General features: G+C 51.3%; 1 protein-coding gene across 2 annotated transcripts; it reads right to left on the bottom strand.

Annotated features, from left to right (window-relative positions):
• Window positions 1–1362: 1362 nt before the first annotated feature.
• HOMEZ (homeobox and leucine zipper encoding) lies at window positions 1363–18383 on the bottom strand. Of its 2 annotated transcripts, none has more exons than XM_038741229.1 (3): window positions 18335–18383; window positions 5539–5590; window positions 1363–4195 (listed from the first exon to the last, which is right to left on the bottom strand). In XM_038741229.1, exon 3 carries the CDS (start codon window positions 4162–4164, stop codon window positions 2608–2610), a length of 1557 nt encoding a protein of 518 aa, XP_038597157.1. In that variant the 5' UTR covers window positions 4165–4195; window positions 5539–5590; window positions 18335–18383; the 3' UTR covers window positions 1363–2607. The 2 variants fall into 2 exon arrangements, with proteins under 2 accessions (XP_038597157.1, XP_038597158.1); XM_038741230.1 differs by lacking the exon at window positions 18335–18383 and adding an exon at window positions 15371–15426.
• Window positions 18384–26535: the final 8152 nt, after the last annotated feature.

Consider the following 26535-nt stretch of genomic DNA (forward strand, 5'->3'; position numbering starts at 1 on the left):
TGTCCTCTCACTAGTGACTTGTATTTTGGTCTCTAAAGTCTATCATCAATCGTATTTATTGAGCACTTACTGTGTGCAGAGCACTGTACTAAGCGCTTGGGAAGTACAAGTTGGCAACATATAGAGACAGTCCCTACCCAACAGTGGGCTCACAGTCTATGACAGCCCTTCCTTAAAAAAACCTCTTTTCTGGGTCCAGTCACAAAGCATCGTTCTGGAGCCCACTGTTGGGTAGGGACTGTCCCTATATGTTGCCAACTTGTACTTCCCAAGCGCTTAGTACAGTGCTCTGCACACAGTAAGCGCTCAATGAATATGATTGATTGATTGACAGGGGCGATATCGCGATCTCCCTTATGCCCCAGGTGCCCCTGGGTCTTGGGCCTTTTTGAAGGTGAGGCCAGAGACCTGCCCATAAAGACCAGCATCACGGACTCCCCTGCATCTGACTGGGTTGGAACTCTCCCTCCCCCTGCACCACCTTTTTGGAGCCTATTTGGGGCTGAATAATAAGCGCTTAACAAATGCCGTCATTATTATTATTAATAATAATAATGACGGCATTTATTAAGCACTTACCATGTGCAAAGCACTGTACTAAGCGCTGGGGAGGTTACAAGGTGATCAGGTTGTCCCACGGGGGGGGGGGCTCACAGCCTTAATCCCCATTTTACAGATGCGGTAACCAGAGAAGTGACTTGCCCAAAGTCACACAGCTGACAATTGGTGGAGCTGGGATTTGAACCCATGACCCCCGACTCCAAAGCCCGAGCTCTTTCCACTGCGCCGCGAGAGGAACGGGATTCCACCAAACACGGACAACTTTTGCCCAACCCCTTCCGTGACAGAAGCGGCTCACTGGGATGGCTGAGAAAGCCCAGCGGCACCCCAAAATCCCGAGACCCGGTCTCAGACCAAACTCAGTCTCCACGGCCCTGTAACTGAGCTCAGGACGGACCAGGCCGGCCTAACAAAAAAGTTCGGTTCCCTCCGGACAGTAAGGGACCTCCCAGCAGGTAATTAATTAATGACCTCCCCGAACTCCTGTTAGAGACACCCCTGAGTTACTCGTTTCTGTGGCCGTCCCCACCGACCTCACTCTCCTCTCACTCCCAGCCCGGGTGGCTGGAGGAAACTGATTTTGATTTCGGTTTCTAGTTGGTGTGATGGTAAAGGTTCACTTGCCCACTAAACATCCTCACCCTTTCCTCCTTCCCGCTCACCCGGCCCCTCCAAAGAGTTTTGAAGACCAGAACTGAAATGTTAAGGGCATCTTCCCCACCCTGTTTTCCAAGGCTTTCGAGCCGGAAGCGCAGCCCCCGGGGACGGCAGAGGGGAGAGAACGGGAGACGGACACTTCCCTGGGTTCTTTCCTTTTGCCTTTTTATTATTTCCATCATTCTCGGGGTTCCCTCACCCCTATTCCCCCCTCATCAGATTAGGAAACCCTCCACTGACGTGCGCTTGCTTTCCAACTGACCGAAACTGGTGGAAACCTTTCCCGAACGTGGATCATTGCAGGGGAGTAACTACCTTCTCCTGTCCCGTTTACTATAAATTAAAAAATAAACACTCCCCCATACACACACACACACACATCCACACACACACACCCTCACACACAACCCCCACCCAATCATAAAAACCAATCCCAAAATTACATGAGAAGGCAGCCCCAGGGAACCAGCGTATGGCTCTGGGCTAGGGGGTGAGGGCTGGTTTGTAAAACCAAACCTGAAATTGGTCTCCCACCCGGGAGACCCTCTTCCCCTCCCCTTATCTGCCCAGTCCTCCCCCAAAACGGCTCCAGCCCCCTGTGGCAGCAGATCATCGGGGGTCTCAGGGAAGAAAACCCTGTAACTGAAGTAGGCAACGTGGCCGGCCCTGGATCCCAGCTGAAACAACCGTGGGAGAGGCAAGGTTGAATTAAAGCTTGTGGCAATAAAAAGGACCTGAGGTTCACTGGGGTTGGGGGGGGCCCTTCCTGGGGCTTGTAAGACACCAGGGTGGAGGGAGAATGTCTGAGGCTCAACTTTGCGGGGAGAATAAGAGAGGGTGTCTTATGGAGGGATGTAGACGCGGTCAGTTTTACCCTGAGAAGAGGATTTGGGGCGGGGGGGGGAACGGTTCTAGTCTACGTGGTGAGCGTCGCCTGTGTCTGTGCTCGGAGAAAGAGGAAGCTGAGACGGCTCTGACCAACCCAAGCTCAGTGGGAAATCCTGGAGGCCGGCAGGGCTCCCGGCCGCCGTCCCCGTCCTCTGTGCTCCAACGGGAAAACTCGGGGGATTCCGTGATTCCCGCCCGTGACTGGGAGAGGTGGTCCCTCTTCCCGAAGTAGGGGGAATGCAAAAAAAAAAAAAAAAAAGAAGGAGCTGAGGGAAAGGGCGGTCGTGTTCCAGGTTCACAAGGTAGTTCTCGGGAGAGCTGGCGATCCGGCCTCATCAGTGAGGGATTAAGGAGGATCCCCGCGCTCTTCCCCGAGGTTGCCCCAAACTCATAGCCCTTCAGTTCTCTGTCAACACGGTAGAAAAACGGTGGGTTTTTTCGTCTGCCCCAAGTCACCGTTTGTTTGCCTTCAGCAAATCCTCCAGCCCTCCTTCCCGCCACTCAATCCTGTATGATCAGATCCTCCTCTTCCTCCTCCTCTTCCTCCTCCTCCTCTTCCTCCTCCTCTTCCGTTAGCTCCTCGAGGCGCAGGGTCAGCTCCTCCTCTTCTTCCTCCTCTTCATCCAGACAGACCACGACCTCGGCCGGCTCGGGCGAGCGTGAATAAAACCAGTCCAGCACCCTCTGGGGAGGCAGCCCCGATTCCTGGCTGAGGCGCGGCAGGTCATCCTCCTTCAGCTGCTGGTGGGCCTCCCAGTACCGTTCCAGGGGGCGAGTGTCCGGGCCCCTGGCCGGCTCGGGCGCGGGGTGGGCCGGCGGCGGGGGTCCGGGGAGGCCCGGGTCCTGGACGCCGGGGGGCCCGGGTACCGCGTTGTCCCGGAACCACTTGAGCTGCCCGTGCTTCAGGGCGTAGCGCGTGTCGCCGAACCACTGGATGATCTCGGCCCGCGGCAGGCCGGTCATCGCCTCCAGCTGGCAGTAGTCCTCGCGCCGCGCCCACTGGCACCGCAGGAAGAAGGACTTGAGGACGGCCAGCTGCTCCTTGGTCTTCCTCCTCACCTTGCGCTGGGGCTGGGAGCAGGGGAAGAAGTCCTCGGCGGGGCCGGGCCGGGCCGGCCGCCCCCGGGACCACGTTGGCTCCAGGTGAGGGGGCAGCCCCTGTTCTGGGGGCGACGGCGGCGGCTCCGGGGGTTTGCAGAAGGTCGCTCCCTCCGTCGATACCTGAGAGGAAGAAGAGGAGGAGGAGGAAGAGGAGGAGGACGAGGAGGAGGAGGATGAAGACGACGGAGGGGTGAGTGGCAGAGGCTCCTGCCTGGCTCCGTTGGCCAGCAGCGAGACGGGTGGGTGGGGCAGGTCGAAGGCGGCGGTGTGGCCCCAGGAGGAGGCACCCAGGCTGTGCGCCTGGCAGTCGGACCCTCTGCCCTTCAACTCCTTGGAGAGGTCCCTGGGTCGCTCCTGCCAGGGGTCAGGCTGGGGAGGGGAGTGCGAGGCCCCGCTTTCGGGGGCCCCCGGGTGCTCCCTGATCTTTTGGCAGCTTGGGGCCGAGGTCCTGGGGGGCTCCTCCGCCTCCATCTTCGGCCTCTTCACCCGAGGGAGCTCCCGGGGGCTCAGGGCGGCGGCCGGGGGCCCGTCCCGGGATCCGGGAGGCTCCTCGGGGGGCCCGGAGGCCGGGGCGTCGCCCCCGGCGGCCCGCCAAGCGTGGGGGGCGAACGAGAGGAGCGACTTGAAGTGGAGCTGGTCCCGGCGGTAGACGACCCGGGCCCGCGTCTCCTCGATCTCCTCCGAGGACCAGCTGATCCCGCAGCGGAGCCGCTGGGCCATGAACCACGTCTTCACCTTCTCCATCTGCAGCCCGTAGCGCAGGCAGAGCAGGGCGATGTCGGCCAGGCTCGGGTAGGGGAAGAAGCTGAACGTGCGGAGCAGGTGCTCGTTGCTGTCCAGCTCGCTGGTCTGGGCCGCCTGGGTCCACACCAGCTGCAGCTCCGCCGAGATGGGCGGGAGGCAGATGAGTCCGGCCAGGGGGCCGGCGAAGCCATTGGCTTCTTTGTTGGGGGGCATGGCTCTCCGGACCCGAGTCCCTCTGGAACGGCTGCAACCGAGAGAGGGGAGATGGTCAGACGTTCAGGGTCCCCCCCGGACCGCCACGATAAGCCATAGCGTGACCCGGGCCGGGAAGGGGAGGTCCGGCCTGGAGCCTCGAGGCTGAGGACTTCAACAAAGGGTGATGATGCGTTAAGCGCCAACTCTGAATCAGGCGCCGTAACCGAGCGCCGGGGCCTAGGCACGGGGCGACCGCGTCGGACACGGTCCCTGTCCCTCACCGGGCTCCCGTCTACTTTCGTTCATTCATTCAATCATATTTATTGGGTGCTTGCTGTGTGCAGGGCACTGTAAGGCCTTTCCAGACTGTGCCCCCTTTTTCCTCTCCTCCTCCCCATAAGAATAATAATAATAATAATGATGATGATGATGGCATTTATTGAGCGCTTACTATGTGCAAAGCACTGTTCTAAATGCTGGGGAGGACACAAGGTGATCAGGTTGTCCCACATGGGGCTCACAGTCTTAAACCCCATTTTGCAGATGAGGGAACTGAGGCACAGAGAAGTGAAGTGACTTGCCCAAGGTCACACGGCTGACAACTGGCGGAGCCGGGATTTGAACCCATGACCTCTGACTCCCGAGACCGTGCTCTTCCTATCGAGCCATGCTGCTACCCTCATTAACAATAATAACAGTAACAGTGGTCCTTGTTAAGCGCTTACCACATGACTTTCGAAAATCCTTTAGGGTTGTCACCCCCGGACGGGGTTGCGGGAGACTGTCCTCTAGACTCCACGCTCATTGTGGGCAGGGAACGTGTCTGTTCTATTGTACTCTCCTAAACGCTTAGTACAGTGCTCTGCACACAGCGAGCGCTCAATAGATATAACTGATTGGCAAAGCCAACGTGGTGCTCTGAAAAGTCTCCGGTCCCCTCGCTTCCTCCCTCCCTTCTCTGAAGGGGCTCGGGGTTCCCACCCCTCCCTTCTGAAATGGCACCTCTCCATCTCCGTTCATTCATTCAGTCGTATTTATTGAGCGCTTACTGTGTGCAGAGCACTGTAATAATAATAATAATAATAATGATAGCATTTATTAAGCGCTTACTATGTGCAAAGCACTGTTCTAAGCGCTGGGGAGGTTACAAGGTGATCAGGTTGCCCCACAGGGGGCTCACAGTCTTAATCCCCATTTTACAGATGAGGTAACTGAAGCCCAGAAGTGAAGTGACTTGCCAAAGTCACACAGCTGGCTATTGGCGGAGCCGGGATTTGAACCCACGACCTCTGACTCCAAAGCCCGGGCTCTTTCCACTGAGCCACGCTTAAGCTCTTGGGAAGTCTCCAGGCCGGGGAAGGGAGAAGGGAAAGGGCAGCAGGCGGCGGATACCTGTTTCCGGCCCGAACCGATTCCCTCCGTGGGTCCGCTCGGGATCCAACACCTGATGGGAGACAAGTGACAGGTCAGGCAGGGTTGCCTCTTCCCATTCATCATCATCATCATCATCAATTGTATTTATTGAGCGCTTACTGTGTGCAGAGCACTGTACTAAGCACTTGGGATGTACAAGTTGGCAACATAAATTGGATGAAGACTGAGCCCCAAGTGCGACAACCTGATCACCTTGTATCTATCCCAGTGCTTAGAGCAGTGCTTGGCATATAGAAAGCACTTAAACAAATAATGATGGCATTTATTAAGTGCTTACAATGTGCAACACGCTGTCCTAAGCGCTGGGGAGTTTACAAGGTGATCAGGTTGTCCCAAGGGGGGGCTCAGTCTTCATCCCCATTTTACAGATGAGGGAACTGAGGCCCAGAGAAGTGAAGTGACTCGCCCGAAGTCCCACCGCTGACAATTGGCAGAGCCGGGATTTGAACCCATAACTCCCAACTCCAACTGACTCCAAAAGCTCTGGCTCAGACACACAGACGAAGGTCACGTGTGTTGGTGGTGGTGGTGGGGGGTTTCTTCCACAATGTCAGGAGGAACAAAGGTTAACCCCTCCCCATCTTCAGCCTTTGTCTCCTCCAGCTGCTCAGCAGATCCCTAGGGAGCCCGGGGGGCTCACCGGGGCCACATTTGGGCTAGGAACTCTTTTCACTTCCTGTGGGGAAGCCCCAAGTTTCTCAGCAGCACCGGTGACATTTCCCAGGCCCTAAAACTTCCCTGTAAACAATCTCCCTCCCCTCCACCGAAAAATAAAACGCTGGCATTAAAGGGCAGCTGATGGACTTCCTCTCTATTCCTTGCAGATCTCAATCCCCTGTTCCTGCCTTTTATCAGCAGCGTTCGCCAGCTTTCTGGGCCAGACCAAACTCCCACGGACAGAATTTGAACCCAGTACTGCGGGAACCCTGTCCCCCAAGTTAGAGCCCGGTCTGCGCTCCCCTCCCCTGCTCCCGGGTGGTAGCAGGCCTGGGTTCTTTCACCTGCTGCGTGATTCCTCTGCGCGTGATTCTGCACAGTCTTCTAGACTGTGAGCCCACTGTTGGGTAGGGACCGTCTCTATATGTTGCCAACTTGGACTTCCCAAGCGCTTAGTACAGTGCTCTGCACACAGTAAGCGCTCAATAAATACGACTGAACGAATGAATGAATTTGAACAAGTCCCTTTGTTTCTCAGTGCCTCGCTCCCTGCTCCCTCTCTTAAGATTGTAAGCCCCTTGTGGGGCAGAGACCGTTTCATCTGATTTTCTCTAACCCCAGTGCTTGGCACACAGTAAGTGCCTAACAAATCCCCCAAAGCAACTGTGCTTCCACTAAGCTGCCAATGCAAGAGCCCCCTTCCTCTCAAGAGGTGGGTTCTAATCCCCGGGGCCGCCGCTTGTCCGCCGGGTGACTTTGGGCAAGTCACTTCACTTCTCTATGCCTCAGTTGCCTCTTCTATAAAATGGAGATTAAATCTTATTCCCTCCTACTTAGTCTGTGAGCTCCACGTGGGACTGTGTCCACCCTGATTAACTTGTATCTCCCCCAGGGCTTAGTACAGTGCTTGGCACAGAGTAAGTGCTTAAGAATTACCTTAAAAAAAAAAAAAGGTAAGGTTGGGCAGCCCCTTGAGGCCAGGATAGACCACTCAATAATAATAATAACTGGAATTTTTTAAGTGCTTACTATGTGCTAAGCAATGTTCTAAGTGCTAGGCAATCAGGTTGGACACAGTCCATGTCCCTCAAGGGGCTCACAATCTCGATCCCCATTTTACAGATGAGGCAACTGAGGCACAGGGAAGTTAAGTGACTTGTCCAAGGTCGCACAGCAGACAAGTGGCAGTGCCAGGATTAGAACCCATGACCTTTGATTCCCAGGCCTGGGCTCTTTCCATTAGGCCATGCTGCTTCTCTGAAAAACACAACTGGCCCAGCCTGTGGTTAGCCAAAGCTCTTGGTCTGGGCAGAGCCTAGAAAGGCAAGTTGTCTTGGGAGAGGCACGTGTAAAAATCCAAATAATTATGGGATGGTTCGAGAAGAGGAGAATCCTGACTCCTGTTGAATCCCAATCCATCATCATCATCAATCGTATTTATTGAGCGCTAAGTGCACAGCACTGTACTAAGTGCTTGGGAAGTACAAATTGGCAACATATAGAGACAGTCCCTACCCAACAGTGGGTTCACAGTCTAAAAGGGGGAGACAGAGAACAAAACCAAACATACTAACAAAATAAAATAAATAGAATAGATATGTACAAGTAAAATAAATAGAGTAATAAATATGTACAAACACATATACATATATAAAGGTGCTGTGGGGAAGGGAAGGAGGTAAGATGGGGGGATGGAGACGGGGACGAAGGGGAGAGGAAGGAAGGGGCTCAGTCTGGGAAGGCTAGACTGGGAAGCAGCATGGCTCATTGGAAAGAGCCTGGGCTTGGGAGCCAGAGGTCATGGGTTCTAATCCCGGCTCTGCCACTTGTCAGCTGTGTGACTTTGGGCAAGTCACTTCTCTGGGCCTCAGTTCCCTCCTCTGTAAAATGAGGATAAAGACTTTGAGCCCCACCTGGGACAACCTGATCACCTTGTATCCCTCCCAGCACTTAGAACAGTGCTTTGCCCATAGTAAGTGCTTAACAAATGCCATTATCATCATCATCAATCGTATTTATTGAGCGCTTACTATGTGCAGAGCACTGTACTAAGCGCTTGGGAAGTACAAATTGGCAACATATGGAGACAGTCCCTACCCAACAGTGGGCTCACAGTCTAAAAGGGGGAGACAGAGAACTAAACCAAACATACTAACAAAATAAAATAGATAGAATAGATATGTATAAATAGATAGAATGGATATGTAATAGATAGAATAGATATGTAACCTGGGGAGGGGGAAGGAGGCTGGGATACAAAGTTAAGGGGAGGGATCTTTGCTTCTCATGCTTCCTAAATCTCCATGGGACAGGGTGTGGGTTGTGAGAAGCAGCATGGCCTAGAACAGAGCTTTGCACATATTAAGGGCTTAACAAATGCCATTATTATTATTATTAGTGGATAGAGCAATGGGCCTTGGAGTCAGGAGGACCTGGGTTCTAATCCTGGCTCTGCCACCTGTCTGTTGTGTGACCTTGGGCAAGTCAGTTCACTCCGCTGGGCTCCATCTGTAAAATGGGGATTGAGACTGTGAGCCCCTTGTGGGACCGGGACTGTGCCCACCCTAATTAGCTTGGATCTACCCCAGTGCCTGACACATAGTAAGCATTAAAGAAAAATCATTATTATTATTATTATTATTATTAATTATTATTATTATTATGAGCTTTCTGGTAGACACAAGGAGGGCTGGAGTTTAAAGCGGGGAAAGCTCAGGCTAGGGTGAGAAGGCTCGGATTCATGATCATCATCATCATCAATCATATTTATTGAGCGCTTACTGTGTGCAGAGCACTGTACTAAGCGCTTGGGAAGTACAAATTGGGTCGGGCTTCTTCCTAGCAGTCAGGATTGATCCACGATTAGGGCCCCTTCTCCCCTCGGCACCCCTTCACCCGTCCATCCGGTCCTATGGCTGGAGATGGAGAAGAGGAAGAAAGGAAAAAAGGAGCAAAGTTGTGGAGGTCCAGAATTGAAAACAATCCATATAACCTGCCCCCTTCCACAGAGCTTAACTGAAATCCAGTGTGGTCTAATGGAAAGAGCCCGGTTTGGGGAATCGGAGGACTTGGGTTCTGATCCTGACCTGCCCACTGGGTGAGGATGATGATGATCATAATAGTACTTGTTAAGCATGTACTACGTGCCAAACACTGTTCTAAGCCCTGGGGTAATGATAATAATAATAATGGCATTTGTTCTCTTCCTCTCTCTTCCTCCCTTCAAGGCCCTACTGAGAGCTCACCTCCTCCAGAAGGCCTTCCCACACTGAGCCCCTTCCTTCCTCTCCCCCTCGTCCCCCTCTCCATCCCCCCATCTTACCTCCTTCCCTTCCCCACTGCACCTGTATATATGGATATATGTTTGTACATATTTATTACTCTATTTGTTTATTCATTTTACTTGTACATATCTACTCTATTTATTTTATTTTGTTAATATGTTTGGTTTTGTTCTCTGTCTCCCCCTTTTAGACTGTGAGCCCACTGTTGGGTAGGGACTGTCTCTATCTGTTGCCAACTTGTACTTCCCAAGCGCTTAGTACAGTGCTCTGCACACAGTAAGCGCTCAATAAATATGATTGATTGATTGATTGTTACTATGCCAAAGCGCTGTCCCAAGCGCTGGGAAGGATACAAGGTGATCAGGTTGTCCCACGTGGGGCTCACAGTCTTAATCCCCATTTTACAGATGAGGTAACTGAGGCACAGAGAAGTTAAGTGACTGGCCCAATGTCACACAGCTGACAAGCGACGGAGCCGGGATTAGAACCCATGAACTCTGACCCCCAAAGCCCGTGCTCTTTCCACTGAGCCATGCTGCTTCCTGTGGAGTAGATACCAGTTAATCATCATCAATCGTATTTATTGAGCGCTTCCCTGTCCCTTTACAGATGAGGTGACGGGAACAGAAAAGTGACTTGCCCAAGGTCACGCAGCAGACAAATGGTGGAGCTGAGATCAGAGCTGCCATTATTATTATTATTATTATTATTATTATTACCCCAGGGCTTAGAACAGTGTTTGGCACGTAGTACATGGGAGTTCTGACTCCCAGTGAGGCAAATCACTAAACGTCTCTGTGCCTCAGTTTCCTCATCTGTAAAATGGGGATTAAACACCTGTTCTCCCTCCCTCTTTCATTCATTCATTCAATCGTATTTATTGAGTGCTTACTGTGTGCAGAGCACTGTACTAAGCGCTTGGGAAGTACAAGTCAGCAACATATAGACAGTCCCTACCCAACAACGGGCTCACGGTCTAGAATTGTTTCATTAGGAAGAATGCAAGTGACCCGATGAGATGATAATAATAATTGCAGTATTTGTTAAGCGCTTAGTATGTGTTAGGCAGCGTGGCTCAGGGGCAAGAGCCCGGGCTCGGGAGTCAGAGGTCGTGGGTTCTAATCCCGACTGCGCCACTTGTCTGCTGTGTGATCTTGGGCCAGTCACTTAACTTCTCTGTGCCTCAGTTACCTCACCTGTAAAATGGGGATTAAGACTGGGAGCCCCACGTGGGACAACCTGATTACCTTGTATCTACCCCAGCACTTAGAACAACGTTTGGCACAGAGACAGTCCCTACCCAACACTTCTCTGTGCCTCAGTTACTTCACCTGCAAAATGGGGATTAAGACTGGGAGCCCCACGTGGGACAACCTGATTACCTTGTATCTACCTCAGCACTTAGAACAATGTTTGGCACAGAGACAGTCCCTACCCAACAGTGCGCTCACAGTCTAGAAGGGGGAGACAGGGAACAAAACGAATTAACAAAATAAAATAAATATGTACAAATAAAATAGAGTAACAGACTCTTAGACTGTGAACCCCAAGTGGGGCAGGGACTGTGTCCGACTTAATTATCTTGCACTACCCCAGGATCTGGTTCAGTGTTTGGCAAATAGTAAGTGCTTAAACATCACTATTATTCATTTATTTTGGAAAGGTGGGGGGGGGGGGTCAGAAAAAAAAAGAAAAAGTTGCGGACTTTTTTCTTTTTTCTATTCCGTTCTCTATCTCTCCGGGCCTTTACATTTCCATGACATGGCCATGATCTACGGCGTTTCCCCCCGACCCTCCCTCCGCACCCCAGACCCTGGAATCTTTCCACCCAGATTTTGGGACCTTCCCCAGGCTCCAGGCTGGGAAACGCTTCGCGCGAGGCTCGAGGAATTTGGTTTGGAGCGGGGAGGAAGCCACAGACCACATCCAGGGGCTGATTCACGAAAAACACAGCCCCAACACTTAGGGCAGGCCCTTTCAGTAAATGAAGAAGGGGGCTGGCTCCATCAGCACTATTTTGGATGAACGGCAGAAAAGTTAGTAGGGGGGAAACAGGAGAACAAGGGGGAGGTGAGGCAAGGAAGCCACGGGTTTATAAAAGTGGATGAGGAGTAAGAAATAGGCAGCTTCACCAAGTGCATGCACTCCTTTGTTCAGGGATAATAATAATAATAATGGCATTTATTAATCCATCAATCGTATTTATTGAGCGCTTACTCAGCGTGGCTCAGTGGAAAGAGCACGGGCTTTGGAGTCAGAGGTCATGGGTTCACATCATCATCATCATCACCAATCGCATTTATTGAGCGCTTCCTATGTGCAGAGCACTGTACTAAGTGCTTGGGAAGTACAAATTGGCAACATATACAGTCCCTACCCAACAGTGGGCTCACCGTCTAAAAGGGGGAGACAGAGAACAAAACCAAACATACTAACAAAATAAAATAAATAGAATAGATATGTACAAATAAAATAAATAAATAAATAGAGTGAAAAATATGTACAAACATATATACATATATACAGGTGCTGTGGGGAAGGGAAGGAGGTAAGATGGGGGGATGGAGAGGGGGACGAGGGGGAGAGGAAGGAAGGGGCTCAGTCTGGGAAGGCCTCCTGGAGGAGGTGAGCTCTCAGCAGGGCCTTGAGAATCCCGCCTGTGCCACTTGTCAGCTGTGTGACTTTGGGCAAGACACTTCACTTCTCTGGGCCTCAGTTCCCTCATCTGTAAAATGGGGATTAAGACTGTGAGCCACCCGTGGGACAACCTGATCACCTTGTAACCTCCCCAGCGCTTGGAACAGTGCTTTGCACATAGTAAGTGCTTAATAAATGCCATTATTATTAAGCGCTTACTATATGCAAAGCACTGTTCTAAGCACAGGGATGAGATACAGCATTGCCTAGTGGATAAAGCTTAGCCTGGGAGTCAGAAGGACGTGGGTTCTAATCCCGGCTCTGCCACACGTCTGCTGTGTGACCTTGGGCAAGTCACTTCACTTCTCTGTGCCTCAGCTACCTCACCTGTAAAATGGGACTGTGAGCCCCGTGTGGGACAGGGACTGTGTCCAACCTGATTAGCTTGTATCTCCCCCAGCTCTTAGAACATGGGGCTTGACACATAGTAAGCGCTTAAGTACCAACATTTATTTTTTCTTAATTTTACAGTTCAGCTACTTCCATAAGCAAAGGTGTCAGTTCATTCAATCCTATTTATTGAGCGCTTACTGTGTGCAGAGCACTGTACTAAGCGCTTGGGAAGTCCAAGTCGGCAACATATAGAGATGGTCCCTACCCAACAGCGGGCTCACAGTCTAGAGGGGGGGAGACAGACAACAAAACAAAACATGTAGACAGGTTTATTGAGGCGGTCCTCTTGGATTTTCGGAGAAGCAGTGTGGCTCGGTGGACAGAGCCCGGGCTTTGGAGTCAAAGGTCATGGGTTCAAATCCCGGCTCCGCCAACTGTCAGCTGTGTGACTTTGGGCAAGTCACTTCACTGCTCTGTGCCTCAGTTACCTCATCTGTAAAACGGGGTTGAAGGCTGTGAGCCCCCTGTGGGACAACCTGATCACCTTGTAACCTTAGAACAGTGCTTTGCACATAGTAAGCAATTAACAAATACCATTATATATATATATATATATATATATATATATATATAAATATTTGCCTCTCACCTAGACCCAGCAGGGAAGATGGCCAGATTGCCCCAGCCTCCCACCCCCATGAGCTCATCCCGAGTTCCTCCCCTACTTATAGCAAGGAAGGAGACCCCGATACTCCACTTCGGGATTGAATCTTGGTCAGAAAGAGGGAAAGAGTCGAGAAAGTAGTTTTCGGGACATAAGCCTGGAAAAGTTCCCTCGGCCCCCTTCCCCGTCTCGCCACCTTCCAGGGAGAAGGCGAAGGGGACTAAGGTCTAACCCAGCTGGATCCAGTAGGCAACTCTTACAATAGGACTTGCTAAGCGCTCAGTGCCAAAGTCACTTAACTTCTCCGGGCCTCAGTTACCTCATCTGTAAAACGGGGATTAAGACTGTGAGCCCTCCGTGGGACAACCTGATCACCCTGTAACCTCCCCAGCGCTTACAACAGTGCTTTGCACATAGTAAGCGCTGCTAAGCACTGGGGTAGACAGAGAAGCAGTGTGACTTAGTGGAAAGAGCACGGTTTTGGGAGTCAGAGGATGTGGGTTCTAATCCCAGCTCCACCACTTGTCTGCTGTGTGACCTTGGGCAAGACACTTCACTTCTCTGTGCCTCCGTTACCTCATCTGTAAAATGGGAATTAAGACTGTGAGCCTCACGTGGGACAACCTGTTTACCTTGTACCTACCCTAGCGCCTAGAATAATAGTAATGATGGCATTTCTTAAGCGCTATGTGCAAAGCACTGTTCTACGCGCTGGGGGGGATGCAGGGTGATCAAGTTGTCCCACGGGGGGGCTCACAGTCTTCATCCCCATTTTACAGATGAGGGAACTGAGGCTCAGAGAAGCGAAGCGACTTGCCCTAGGTCACACGGCAGACATGTGGCGCAGCTGGGATTTGAACCCATGACCTCTGATTCCAAAGCCTGAGCTCTTTCCACTGAGCCACGCCGCCGCGTGGCACGTAGTAAGCGCTTAACAAACACATAATAATAATAATTAGGTTGTTCACAGTACCTGTCCCTCTTGGGGTTCTAGGGCTACTCTGGCCCAGTTAATTTACGGTCCCGATAGGGGTGCAGCGGAACCTAAGAGCTGTGCTTGGGCGGGCCACTGCCGGCCCTAATCCTAAAGTTTTTATTCCAAGGGGTAGGAGCTGTTGCAGTGGGAGGCGGGGAAGGATAGGAGGAAGTCTGAGGAGTCCTCTGCTCCCGCTGGGCCTGGAAACCGGTTAGGCCTCTGGTCAGCTCGCAAGGAATAACAATAACAATGATGGTGTTCTAGACTGTTGTTGGGTAGGGACTGTCTCTATATGTTGCTGACTTGTACTTCCCAAGCGCTTAGTACGGTGCTCTGCACACAGTAAGCGCTCAATAAATACGACTGAATGAATGGCGTTGGATAAGCGCTCCCTATATGCCAAGTGCTGGGGTAGATACAAGGTGTTCAGGTTGTCCCACGTGGGGCTCGCGGTCTTATTCCCCATTTTACAGACGAGGTAACTGAGGCACAGAGGTAGTCCCCCTCTCCATTCCCCCCAATCTTACCTCCTTCCCTTCCCCACAGCACCTGTATATATGCATGTACATATTTATTACTCTATATTACTTGTACATATCTATTCTATTTATTTTATTTTGTTAGTATGTTTGGTTTTGTTCTCCGTCCCCCCCCTTTTAGACTGTGAGCCCACCGTTGGGTAGGGACCGTCTCTCTATGTTGCCAACTTGGACTTCCCAAGCGCTTAGTCCAGTGCTCTGCACACTGTAAGCGCTCACTAAATACGATTGATTGATTGATTAAGTGACTTGGCCAAAGTGACCCAGCTGCCAAGCGGTGGGGCCGGGCCTTCCGGGATTGGGGAAGCGGCTCCCGTCCCTCTCCGGCCTCAGACTTTCACCCCCGCCCAGGGGACCCCGGCCTCAGTTTCCACCCCGCCCCTCGGGGTCGGTGCAGGGGGGCAGAGCAGGGTTCCCCGGGGGAATTTCTGGCTCCGGAGTCCGAGATGTTTGTGGGCGGGGGGGCCGGACACCCAAAGACAAGTTGCTGCGTTGCTGGTCCCCCCCCCCCCTCCCCGCGGCGCTCAGTACGGTGTCTGGCCCGTGGTGGGCGCTTCCCAAGCAGGGCGATTGCAGCGATTGTCGTCCGGGGCTCGGCGGGCGTCCCGGGGTCAGGGGTCGGGGGTCAGAGGTCACTCACCTGGGGCTGGGGCTGGGGCCGGGCCCCGGCCTGGGTCTCGTGGGTGCCCCTCCGCTGCCCCGCCGCCTGCCCCGCCGAGCCGGGCCGGGCCGGAGCTGGGGAGGGGGGCCGGGGGGCGGGGCCCGGGGGCGGCTCCGCGCTGTGATTGGCGGAGGCCGGGCCGGGGGCCCCGGGCGGGCCCCGCCATTGGCTGCGGGGGGCGGGGCTCAGGACGCCATTGGTTGGCTGCGGGGGGACGGGACGGGACGGGACGGGACGGCTGAGGGGGGGGGGGGAGGAGGAGGAGGGCATCTCTCTCTCTCTCTCTCTCTCTCCCTCTCTCTCTCCCTCTCCCCCTCTCCCTCTCCCTCCCCCTCCCTCCCTCTCCCTCTCCCTCTCCCCCTCCCTCCCCCTCTCCCCCTCCCTCCCCCCCTCCTCTCCCGCCTCCTCTCTCTCCCCCCCTCCTCTCTCCCCCTCCTCTCTCCCTTCTCTCCCCCTCCTCTCTCCCTCCCTCTCCCCGTGCCTCCTCTCCCTCTCTCCCCCCTCTTCTCTCTCTCCCCCCTCCCTCTCCCCCTCCCTCTCCCCGTCCCTCCTCTCCCTCTCTCCCCCTGTCCCTCCTCTCCCCCCTCTTCTCTCTCTCCCCCTCCCCTCCCCCTCTTCTCTCTCTCTCCCCCCTCTTCTCTCTCTCCCCCCTCCCCTCCCCCCTCTTCTCTTCTCTCCGCCCCTCCTCCCTCCTCTCTCTCCCTCCTTCTCCCCACTCCTCTCTCCCTCCTTCTCCCCCATCTTCTCTCTCCGTCCCTCCTCCTCTCCCCCCTCTTCTCTCTCCGTCCCTCCTCCTCTCCCCCCTCTTCTCTCTGTCCCTCCTCTTCCTCTCTCCCCCCTCCTCTCTCTCCCTCCCTCTCCCCCCTCCGTCCCTCCTCTCCCTCTCCCCCCTCCGTCCCTCCTCTCCCTCCTTCCCTCTCCCCCCTCTCCCCTCTCCCCTCTCTTGGTCCCTCCTCTCCCTCCTTCCCTCTCCCCTCTCTTCGTCCCTCCTCTCCCCTCTCTTCTCCCCTCTCTTCGTCCCTCCTCTCCCTCCTTCCCTCTCCCCCCTCCGTCCCTCCTCTCCTCCCTCCTCTCTCTCTAATAATAATAAGAATGGCATTTACTAAGTGCTTACTGTTGTGCAACGCACTGTTCTAAGCGCTGGGGAGGTTACAAGGTGATCAGGTTGTCACAGTCTTCATCCCCATTTTTCAGATGAGGTAACCGAGGCCCAGCGAAGTGAAGTGACTTGCCCAAAGTCACACGGCTGACAATTGGTGGAGCCGGGATATGAACCCACGACCTCTGACTCCAAAGCCCGTACTCTTTCCACTAAGCCACGCTGCTTCTCTCTGTCCCTCCTCTCCCTCCCTCTGTCTCCCCTCCTCTCCCTCTCCCCTCTCTTTGCACATAGTAAGCGCTTAATAAATGCCATTATTATTATTATTAGTCTCTACCCCCTCTTCCCTTCCCCCTCCCCCTCTATCTCTCCCCCCTTCTTTCTCTCCCTTCCCTCTCCCCCTCTTCTTTCTCCCCCTTCCCTCTCCCCCTCTTCTTTCTCTCCCTTCCCTCTCCCCCTCTCCTCTTTCTCCCCCCTTTTTCCTCTTTCTCTCCCCTCCCCTCCCCCCCCAAGACTCCGGCCTTTGAGCCCCCCGCCCCTCCCACCCCCTAAACCATCACTTTACACCGTCCCTTCCCCGCCTCCCCCCCACCCACTTAAAAAAAAATATTTGTTTAACGCTTACTATGTGCCAGGCGCCCTAGATACATGCTAATCAGGTTGATGATGATTGTAGTACTTTGTTAAGCGCTTACTACGGGCCAGGCACTGTCAGCTGTGTGACTTTGGGCAAGTCACTTCACTTCTCTGTGCCTCGGTTACCTCATCTGGAAAATGGGGATGTAGACTGTGAGCCCCATGTGATCACCTTGTATCCCCCCCAGCGCTTAGAACAGTGCTTCGCACACAGTAAGCGTTTAACAAATGCCATCATTATTATTATTACTAAGCGCTGGGGTAGACCCAAGCCAATCAGGTTGGACCCAATCCACGACCCACATGGGGCTCACAGCCTTCATCCCCATTTTACAGATGAGGGAACTGGGGCACAGAGAAGGTAAGCGACTTGTCTAGGGTAACACAGCAGACAAGTGGCCGAGGAGGAATTAGAACCCACGTCTTTCTGACTCCCAAGCCCCTGTTCTAGCCACTGGACCACTCTGCCCAGGCATGTATACGCCTCCCCCTGGTATGTCCTCATTGCTGGGGGGGAGATCCGCCCCGGCAGCCCCCTCTGATGAGGTGATAAAGCAGCTGAGCCCGGGGAAGGAGAAGGCCCAGTCTCAAGAACCCCACCCACCAAAATAGGAAAAAAGAAGAGACTCTTGGAGGAGGGGGTCTCAATGTCAGGGACCCAGCCCGCCTGTACCCCATTTGGTGCCCTCTGGGACTCTGGGCATCCTCCTCCCCGTTCTTGGGCCTCTGAGTTTTGGGGGTAGTGCCACCCCCTAACTCTTTTCATAATAATAATAATGATGATGATGGCATTTATTAAGCGCTTACTATGTGCAAGCACTGTTCTAAGCGCTGGGGGGATACAAGGTGATCAGGTTGTCCCACGGGGGGGCTCACAGTCAATCCCCATTTTACAGCTGAGGTAACTGAGGCCCAGAGAAGTGAAGTGACTCGCCCAAAGTCACACAGCTGACAAGTGGCGGAGCCGGGATTTGAACCCATGCCCACTGACTCCAAAGCCCGGGCTCCTTTCCACTGAGGCACGCTGCTTTTTCATCCCCCCCCCCCGCACCAGGTTTTGTCTTAGTTGCCTTGTAACCTCCAACCTCCCGTTCCCCCATCCACCTTCAGCCCCTTTTCTGTCCTCAACCCGGGTCTTCATTCACCCAGTCAGTCGGGGTGGGGGGATCCAAACTAGGAGGGTTTGGGGGTTTGGGGGGGTAACTTACTCAGTCCTCTGCCTCTTGTGAATCCAACTGCTAGGTCTGGGCTTGAGAAAGGGAGCGGGCCCGAGCGCATGTGATTAAAAAAAAAACCAGGGGAGGGGAGAGGAGGGGAGGGGAGGGCACTTTCAAGAGACAGACAGAGGGCTGGGGGTTTGCAAAGACATCATCCTCAAATTGGGAAGGGAGGAGGGGGCTTCCAAGTCTGCCCAGCCCCCAGCCGGTTGCTTGCTCGACGGGATACAGATGACCGGGCTGTGGGAGCTGCCCCTTGAATCCAAGGCCTTGAACCCAAGGCGCCAGGGAGAAAAGGAATCAGGTCAGACGCTTTGTCATAATAAAATAGTGGCATTTATTAAGCGCTTCCTGGGTGCCAGTCACTACACTAAGCGCTGGGTTGGATAGGAGCAAATCCTTCCAGACTGTGAGCCCGTTGTTGGGTAGGGACCATCTCTCTCTCTATATTTTTAATGGCATTTATTAAGCGCTTACTATGTGCCAAGACTGTGAGCCCACTGTTGGGTAGGGACTGTCTCTATATGTTGCCAACTTGTACTTCCCAAGCGCTTAGAACAGTGCTCTGCACACAGTAAGCGCTCAATAAATATGATTGATTGCAAAGCACTGTTCTAAGCACTGGGGAGGTTACAAGGTGATCAGGTTGTCCCACGAGGGGCTCACAATCTTCATCCCCATTTTACAGATGAGGGAACTGAGGCCCAGGGAAGTGAAGTGACTTGCCCAAAGTCACGCAGCTGACAATTGGCGGAGGCGGGATTCGAACCCATGAACTCTGACTCCAAAGCCCGGGTTCTTTCCTTTGAGCCACGCTGCTTGCCGACTTGTACTTCCCAAGCGCGTAGTACAGCAGCGTGGCTCAGTGGAAAGAGCCCGGGCTTTGGAGTCAGAGGCCGTGGGTTCAAGTCCTGGCTCCGCCACTTGTCAGCTGGGTGACTTTGGGCAAGTCACTTCACTTCTCTGGGCGTCAGTGCCCTCATCTGGAAAATGGGGATGAAGACTGTGAGCCCCTCGTGGGACAACCTGATTACCTTGTATCTACCCCAGCGCTTCGAACAGTGCTTTGCACATAGTAAGCGCTTAACAAATACCCCTCGTGGGACAACATGATTACCTTGTATCTACCCCAGCGCTTCGAACAGTGCTTTGCACATAGTATGCGCTTAACAAATACCAACATTATTATTATTATTATTATTACAGTGCTCTGCACACAGTAAGCGCTCAATAAATACAATTGAATGAATGAATGAATTGGGGTGGGGAGGTGGAAGGGGTTTGGGAGAGCCAGATGGGGGAAAATGGAGCTGAAAAGGGCCTTGGGGGGAGGGGGCTTCGTTTGCAAGACAAAAAGCCCCCTCTACGACTGGTCCCCAAAGGGACTGAGCTCTTTCACCCCATTCCTTCCCCCTTGGCATTGGTCCCTCCCTCCATGGCCTGATGGGAGCCCCAGCAGAGGAGGACATGCCCCACTTCTCCTCATCTGTAGGAATTACACGCTCCCCAGCGCTTAGTACAGTGCTCGGCCCATTGCTTTCAATAAATACCACTGGTTGATCTCTGGGAAGAAGTGAAATCGAGGATTGCAGGACAACTCGAAGCTGAGAGACAGTCAATCAATCAATCAATTGTATTTATTGAGCACTTACTGTGTGCAGAGCACTGTACTAATCAATCAATCGTATTTATTGAGCGCTTACTGTGTGCAGAGCACTGTACTAAGCGCTTGGGAAGTCCAAGTTGGCAACATATACAGTCCCTATCCAACAGTGGGCTCACAGTCTAAAAGGGGGAGACAGACAACAAAACCAAACATACTAACAAAATAAAATAAATAGAATAGACAACTAGAGTGTAGCAGTTGAAGGGGATGTTTAATAATAATAATAATGGATTCATTAAGCGCTTACTATGCGCAAAGCACTGTTCTAAGCGCTGGGGAGGTTACAAGGTGATCAGGTTGTCCCACGGGGGGCTCACAGTCTTAATCCCCATTTTACAGATGAGGGAACTGAGGCCCAGAGAAGTGAAGTGACTTGCCCAAAGTCACACAGCTGACAATTGGCGGGGCCGGGATTTGAACCCATGACCTCTGACTCCAAAGCCCGGGCTCTTTCCATTGAGCCACGCTGCTTCTCATAAACGTTTAGTATGAGAAACACAATACTTGTATGTTCCCAAGCGCTTAGTACAGTGCTCTGAGCACAGAAAGTGCTCAATAAATACGATTGAATGAATGAATCCATACAGCTGCAGCATGGCTGCGCAAGGGCCTGGGAATCAGAGGACCTGAGTTCTAATCCCATCCTGCTCCTTGTCTGCTGTGTGTCCTAGGGCCATGCACTTCACTTCTCTGGGCCTCCATTCCCTCATCTGTAAAATGGGGATTAAGACCGTGAGCCCTATGAGGGGCAGGGACTGCGTCCAACCTGATTATCTTGCATCAGCCCCCAGCGCTTAGTACAGTGCCTGCCCCATAGTAACTGCTTAGTATGTCATTTTTTAAAAAAGGATGCGCGGCCTCAACTTTCACAGGATCCCTACCCCTCGTTCAGAGCTCAGTCTTCCGATTTCAAATTCTTTTCGTTCCTGGGATGGGAGGGGCTTCCTGCTGACAGCACAGGGCGTCCAGTATGACATCACCGAAAGGGCCTGACCCTTTTTGGACGCCCCCACCCCTCTTGGCCTTGAGCCCTGTTTGAATTTGAACCGTCGGATTGCACCACCAGAGGAGGAAAAGGCGGGGGGAGGGCCTGGGTTGGAGGGTTGACCTTTTATTATTTCATTCTTTCATTGAATCGTATTTATTGAGCGCTTACTGTGTGCACAGCACCGTACTAAGCGCTTGGAAAGTACAGTTTGGCAACAGATAGATGCCATCCTGTATATATGTATATGTGTTTGTACATATTTATTACTCTATTTATTTATTTATTTTATTTGTACATATCTATTCTATTTATTTTATTTTGTTGGTATGTTTGGTTTTGTTTTCTGTCTCCCCCTTTTAGACTGTGAGCCCACTGCTGGGTAGGGACTGTCTCTAGATGTTGCCAATTTGTACTTCCCAAGAGCTTAGTACAGTGCTCTGCACAAAGTAAGCGCTCAATAAATACGATTGATGATGATGATGATCCCTCCCCAACAACGAGCTCACATCCTAATTAACGCTCACCCCCTTTTGTGTCTTTCCGTATTAATAATAATAACAATTCTGGTATTTGGTAAGCAATATGTGCCAGGCACTGTACTAAGCACTTGGGGTGGATACAAAGAAATCGGGTTGGACACAGCCCCTGTCCCACATAATAATAATAATTATGGTATTTGTTAAGCGCTTACTATGTGCCGAGCACTGTTGTAAGCGCTGGGGTAGATACAAGGTAATCAGGTTGTCCCACTTGGGGCTCCCAGTCTTAATCAGAGAAGCGGTGTGGCTCAGTGGAAAGAGCAAGGGCTTTGGAGTCAGAGGTCATGGGTTCAAATCCCAGCTCTGCCAATTGTCAGCTGTGTGACTTTGGGCAAGCCACTTAACTTCTCTGTGCCTCAGTTACTTCATCTGTAAAACGGGGATTAATAATAATAATAATAGATTTCCACCAGCTGCATTCACTTCTCCACATTTAAGCAGTAAGGCACAAGAAACTAGTCCATCCCTGGTTTCTGTTATTTTGTACTCTCCCAAGCGTGATTAAGACTGTGAGCCCCCCGTGGGACAACCTGATCACCTTGTAACTTCCCCAGCGCTTAGAACAGTGCTTTGCACATAGTAAACGCTTAATAAATGCCAGCATTATTATTATAATCCGCATTTGACAGATGAGGTAACTGAGGTCCAGAGAAGTGACCAAGGCCACGCAGCAGAGAAGTGGAAGAGCTGGAATTAGAACCCATGGCCTTCTGTTTCCCAGGCCGGTGCTCTAGCCACTAGGTCATGCTTTGTATATCATCATCATCATCAATCGTATTTATTGAGCGCTTACTATGTGCAGAGCACTGTACTAAGCGCTTGGGAAGTACAAATTGGCAACATATAGAGACAGTCCCTACCCAACAGTGGGCTCACAGTCTAAAGGGGTCAAGCTTTGTATATATGTGTATATATATATATATATGTGTATATATATATATATATATATGTTTGTACATATTATTACTCTATTTTACTTGTACATATCTATTCTATTTATTTTATTTTGTTAGTATGTTTGGTTTTGTTCTCTGTCTCCCCCTTTTAGACTGTGAGCCCACTGTTGGGTAGGGACTGTCTCTATATGTTGCCAACTTGTAATAATAATAATAATAATAATAATGATGGCATTTGTTAAGGGCTTACTATGTACAGAGCACTGTTCTAAGCGCTGGATACAAGGTGATCAAGTTGTCCCACATGGGGCTCACAGTCTTAATCCCCATTTTACAGATGAGGTAACTGAGGCTCAGAGAAGTTAAGTGAGTTGCCCAAGGTCACACAGCAGACATGTGGCAGAGCTGGGATTCGAACCCATGCCCTCTGACTCCAAAGCCCATGCTCTTCTCAACTGAGCCACGCTGCTCCTCTGTACTTCCCAAGCGCTTAGTACAGTGCTCTGCACACAGTAAGCGCTCAATAAATACAATTGATTGATTGATTGTTGGACAAGGGCGCCTTTCCCTTCCCTTTCTGTTCCACAGGGACCAGTTCTCTCCCCTTCCCCACCCCATGGCTCTATTTCTCTGCCTTAGCGAGGGAAAAAGGGAAGGGCGCCCAACCACCCATTGTGGGATTTTCCAGAGGATTTTGGGAAACCCCTGCGACCCTTCTCATCCTCCCCTACTTGGTTTGGCCCAGGCCCCCGGGAATGGATGTAACACAAACAACACACTGGTAATTTAAGTGTCCCAACCCCACCCTGTCTGAGTTAAAGGGTCTTCCTGATCCTTTCTACCTGGGGGATGCAGGGACTCATTCCCTTTTCCAGTGGTTTTCCCAGAAAGGGCTTGGGAGTCATGGGAAGAACCCAGCCCTGATAAGGGCTGAAGGTGGAGGGAGGCTAGTCCCCAGGAGGGAGTGTGGAAATTATATTAATATATAATATTATATCATCATATATTATATTAATATTATATTATTATATTAATGACAGTTGTGTTGTCTGTTAAGCACTTACAACTCCACAACAGAGTCAATCCCTGCCCACAACGGGCTCACGGGTATAGAAGGGGGAGACGGACAACAAAACAAGTAAACAAGCATCAGTAGCATCATTATAAATAAAAAGAATTATAGATAATAATGGCATTTGTTAAGCATTTACTATGTGGCAAGCACTGTTCTAAGCGCTGGGGGGGATACAGGGTGATCAGGTTGTCCCACATGGGGGCTCACAGTCTTAATCCCCATTTTACAGATGAGGTAACGGAGGCTCAGAGAAGTTAAGTGACTTGCCCAAGGTCACACAGCAGACATGGGGTGGAGTAGGGATTCGAACCCATGACCTCTGACTCCAAAGCCCGTGCCCTTTCCACTGAGCCATGCTGCTTCTCTTAAGATCTATATACATCATTAATATAAATAAATAGAATTATTACTATGTACGTATATTCATAGTATATAGAGAAGCAGCGTGGCTCAGTGGAAAGAGCCCGGGGTTTGGAGTCAGAGGTCATGGGTTCAAATCCCGGCTCCGACAATTGTCAGCTGGGTGACTTTGGGCAAGTCGCTTTACTTCTCTGGGCCTCAGTTACCTCATCTGTAAAATGGGAATTAAGACTGTGAGCCCCCCGTGGGACAACCTGATCACCTTGTAACCTCCCCAGCGCTTAGAACAGTGCTTTACACATAGTAAGTGCTTAGTAAATGCCATCATTATTATTATTATTATTAACAAATAGAGACAATCCCTGCCCACAACAGGCTCACAGTATAGAAGGGGGAGACGGACAACAAAACAAGTAAACAGGCATCAGTAGCATCATTATAAATAAAAAGAATTATAGATCTATATACATCATTAATATAAATAAACAGAATTATTACTATGTACATATATTCATACTATATAGAGAAGCAGCGTGGCTCAGTGGAAAGAACCCGGGCTTTGGAGTCAGAGGTCATGGGTTCAAATTCCGGCCCCGCCAATTGTCAGCTGGGTGACTTTGGGCAAGTCGCTTCACTTCTCTGGGCCTCAGTTACCTCATCTGTAAAATGGGAATTAAGACTGTGAGCCCCCCGTGGGACAACCTGATCACCTTGTAACCTCCCCAGCGCTTAGAACAGTGCTTGGCACATACTAAGGGCTTAATAAATGCCATTATTATTATTATTAACAAATAGAGACAATCCCTGCCCACAGCAGGCTCACAGTATGGAAGGGGGAGACAGACAACAAAACAAGTAAACAGGCATCAGTAGCATCATTATAAATAAAAAGAATTATAGGTCTATACCCATCATTAATATAAATAAATAGAATTATTACCACGTGCATATATACATAGTATACAGAGAAGCAGCGTGGCTCAGTGAAAAGAGCACTGGCTTTGGAGTCAGAGGTCGTGGGTTCAAATGCCGACTCCGTCAACTGTCAGCTGTGTGACTTTGGGCAAGTCACTTCCCTTCTCTGAGCCTCAGTTCCCTCATCTGTAAAATGGGGATGAAGACTGTGAGCCCCACGAGGGACACCCTGATCACCTTGTAACCTCCCCAGCACTTAGAACAGTGCTTGGCACATAGTAAGCGCTTAATAAATGCCATTATTATTATTATACACGAGTGCTGTGAGACGGGGAGGGTGGTAGAGCAGAGGGAGCGAGTCGGGGCGATGGGGAGGGGAGGAGGAGCGGAAGGAAAGGGGGAGCTTAGTCTGGGAAGGCCTCTTGGAGGAGGAGGTGAGCTTTCATCATCATCATCAATCGTATTTATTGAGCGCTTACTGTGTGCAGAGCACTGTACTAAGCACTTGGTAAGTCCAAGTTGGCAACATATAGAGACAGTCCCTACCCAACAGTGGGCTCACAGTCTAAAAGGGGGAGACAGAGAGCTAAACCAAACATACTAACAAAATAAAATAAATAGAATAGATATGTACAAGTAGCGTGGCTCAGTGGAAAAAGCACAGACTTTGGAGTCAGAGGTCATGGGTTCAAATCCTGGCTCTGCCAATTGTCAGCTGTGTGACTTTGGGCAAGTCACTGCACTTCTCCGTGCCTCAGTTACCTCATCTGGAAAATGGGGAATAAGACTGTGAGCCCCCTGTGGGACAACCTGATCACCTTGTCACCTCCCCATCATCATCATCATCAATCGTATTTATTGAGCGCTTACTATGTGCAGAGCACTGTACTAAGCACTTGGGAAGTACAAATTGGCAACATATAGAGTGCTTTGCACATAGTGAGTGCTTAATAAATGCCATTATTATTATTATTATTCAGTAGGGCTTTGTAGGGGGGATGTGTGCTAGTTTGAGGAGAGAGGGCGTTCCAGGCCAGAGGTAGGTGAGAAAAAGGCACAGTGAGCATGACTATGTGCCAGGCACTGTACTAAACGCTGGGGTGGATATAAGCAAATTGGGTTGGACACAATACCTGACTCACCTGGGGCTCACAGTCTCAATCCCCATTTTACAAATGAGGTAATTGAGGCATAGAGATGTGAAGTGATTTGCCCAAGGCCACACAGCAGACAAATGGCAGAGCCACAAAGGCATGAATGTGAAGGGGAAGGCAAAAAGCGGGGGTCGCCCTGAAGCCCCTTGTTGGGTAGGGACCGTCTCTCTATGTTGCCGACTTGTACTTCCCAAGCGCTTAGTACAGTGCTCTTCACACAGTAAGTGCTCAATAAATACGATTGAATGAATGAACAGGGAAGCAGTGTGGCCTGATGGCTAGAACATGGGCTGGGGAATCAGACGGACCTGGGTTCTAATCCTTGCTCTGCCGTGTGACTTTGGGTAAGTCACTTCACTTCTCTGGGCCTCCCTTACCTCACTGCAAAATGGGGATTAAGACTGTGGGACATGGACTGTGTCCGACCTGATTGCTTTGTATTTTGTTAATGATGTGCATCTAGCTCTATTTCTATTTATTTTGATAACTTGAAACCCGTCCCCATGTTTTGTTTTGTTGTCTGTCTCCCCCTTCTAGACTGTGAGCCCGTTGTTGGGGAGGGACCGTCTCTATAAGAGACGGAGAAGCAGAGAAGCAGG

Source organism: Tachyglossus aculeatus (genome assembly GCF_015852505.1).
Source record: "Tachyglossus aculeatus isolate mTacAcu1 chromosome 12 unlocalized genomic scaffold, mTacAcu1.pri SUPER_6_unloc_1, whole genome shotgun sequence".
Lineage (NCBI taxonomy): Eukaryota > Metazoa > Chordata > Mammalia > Monotremata > Tachyglossidae > Tachyglossus > Tachyglossus aculeatus.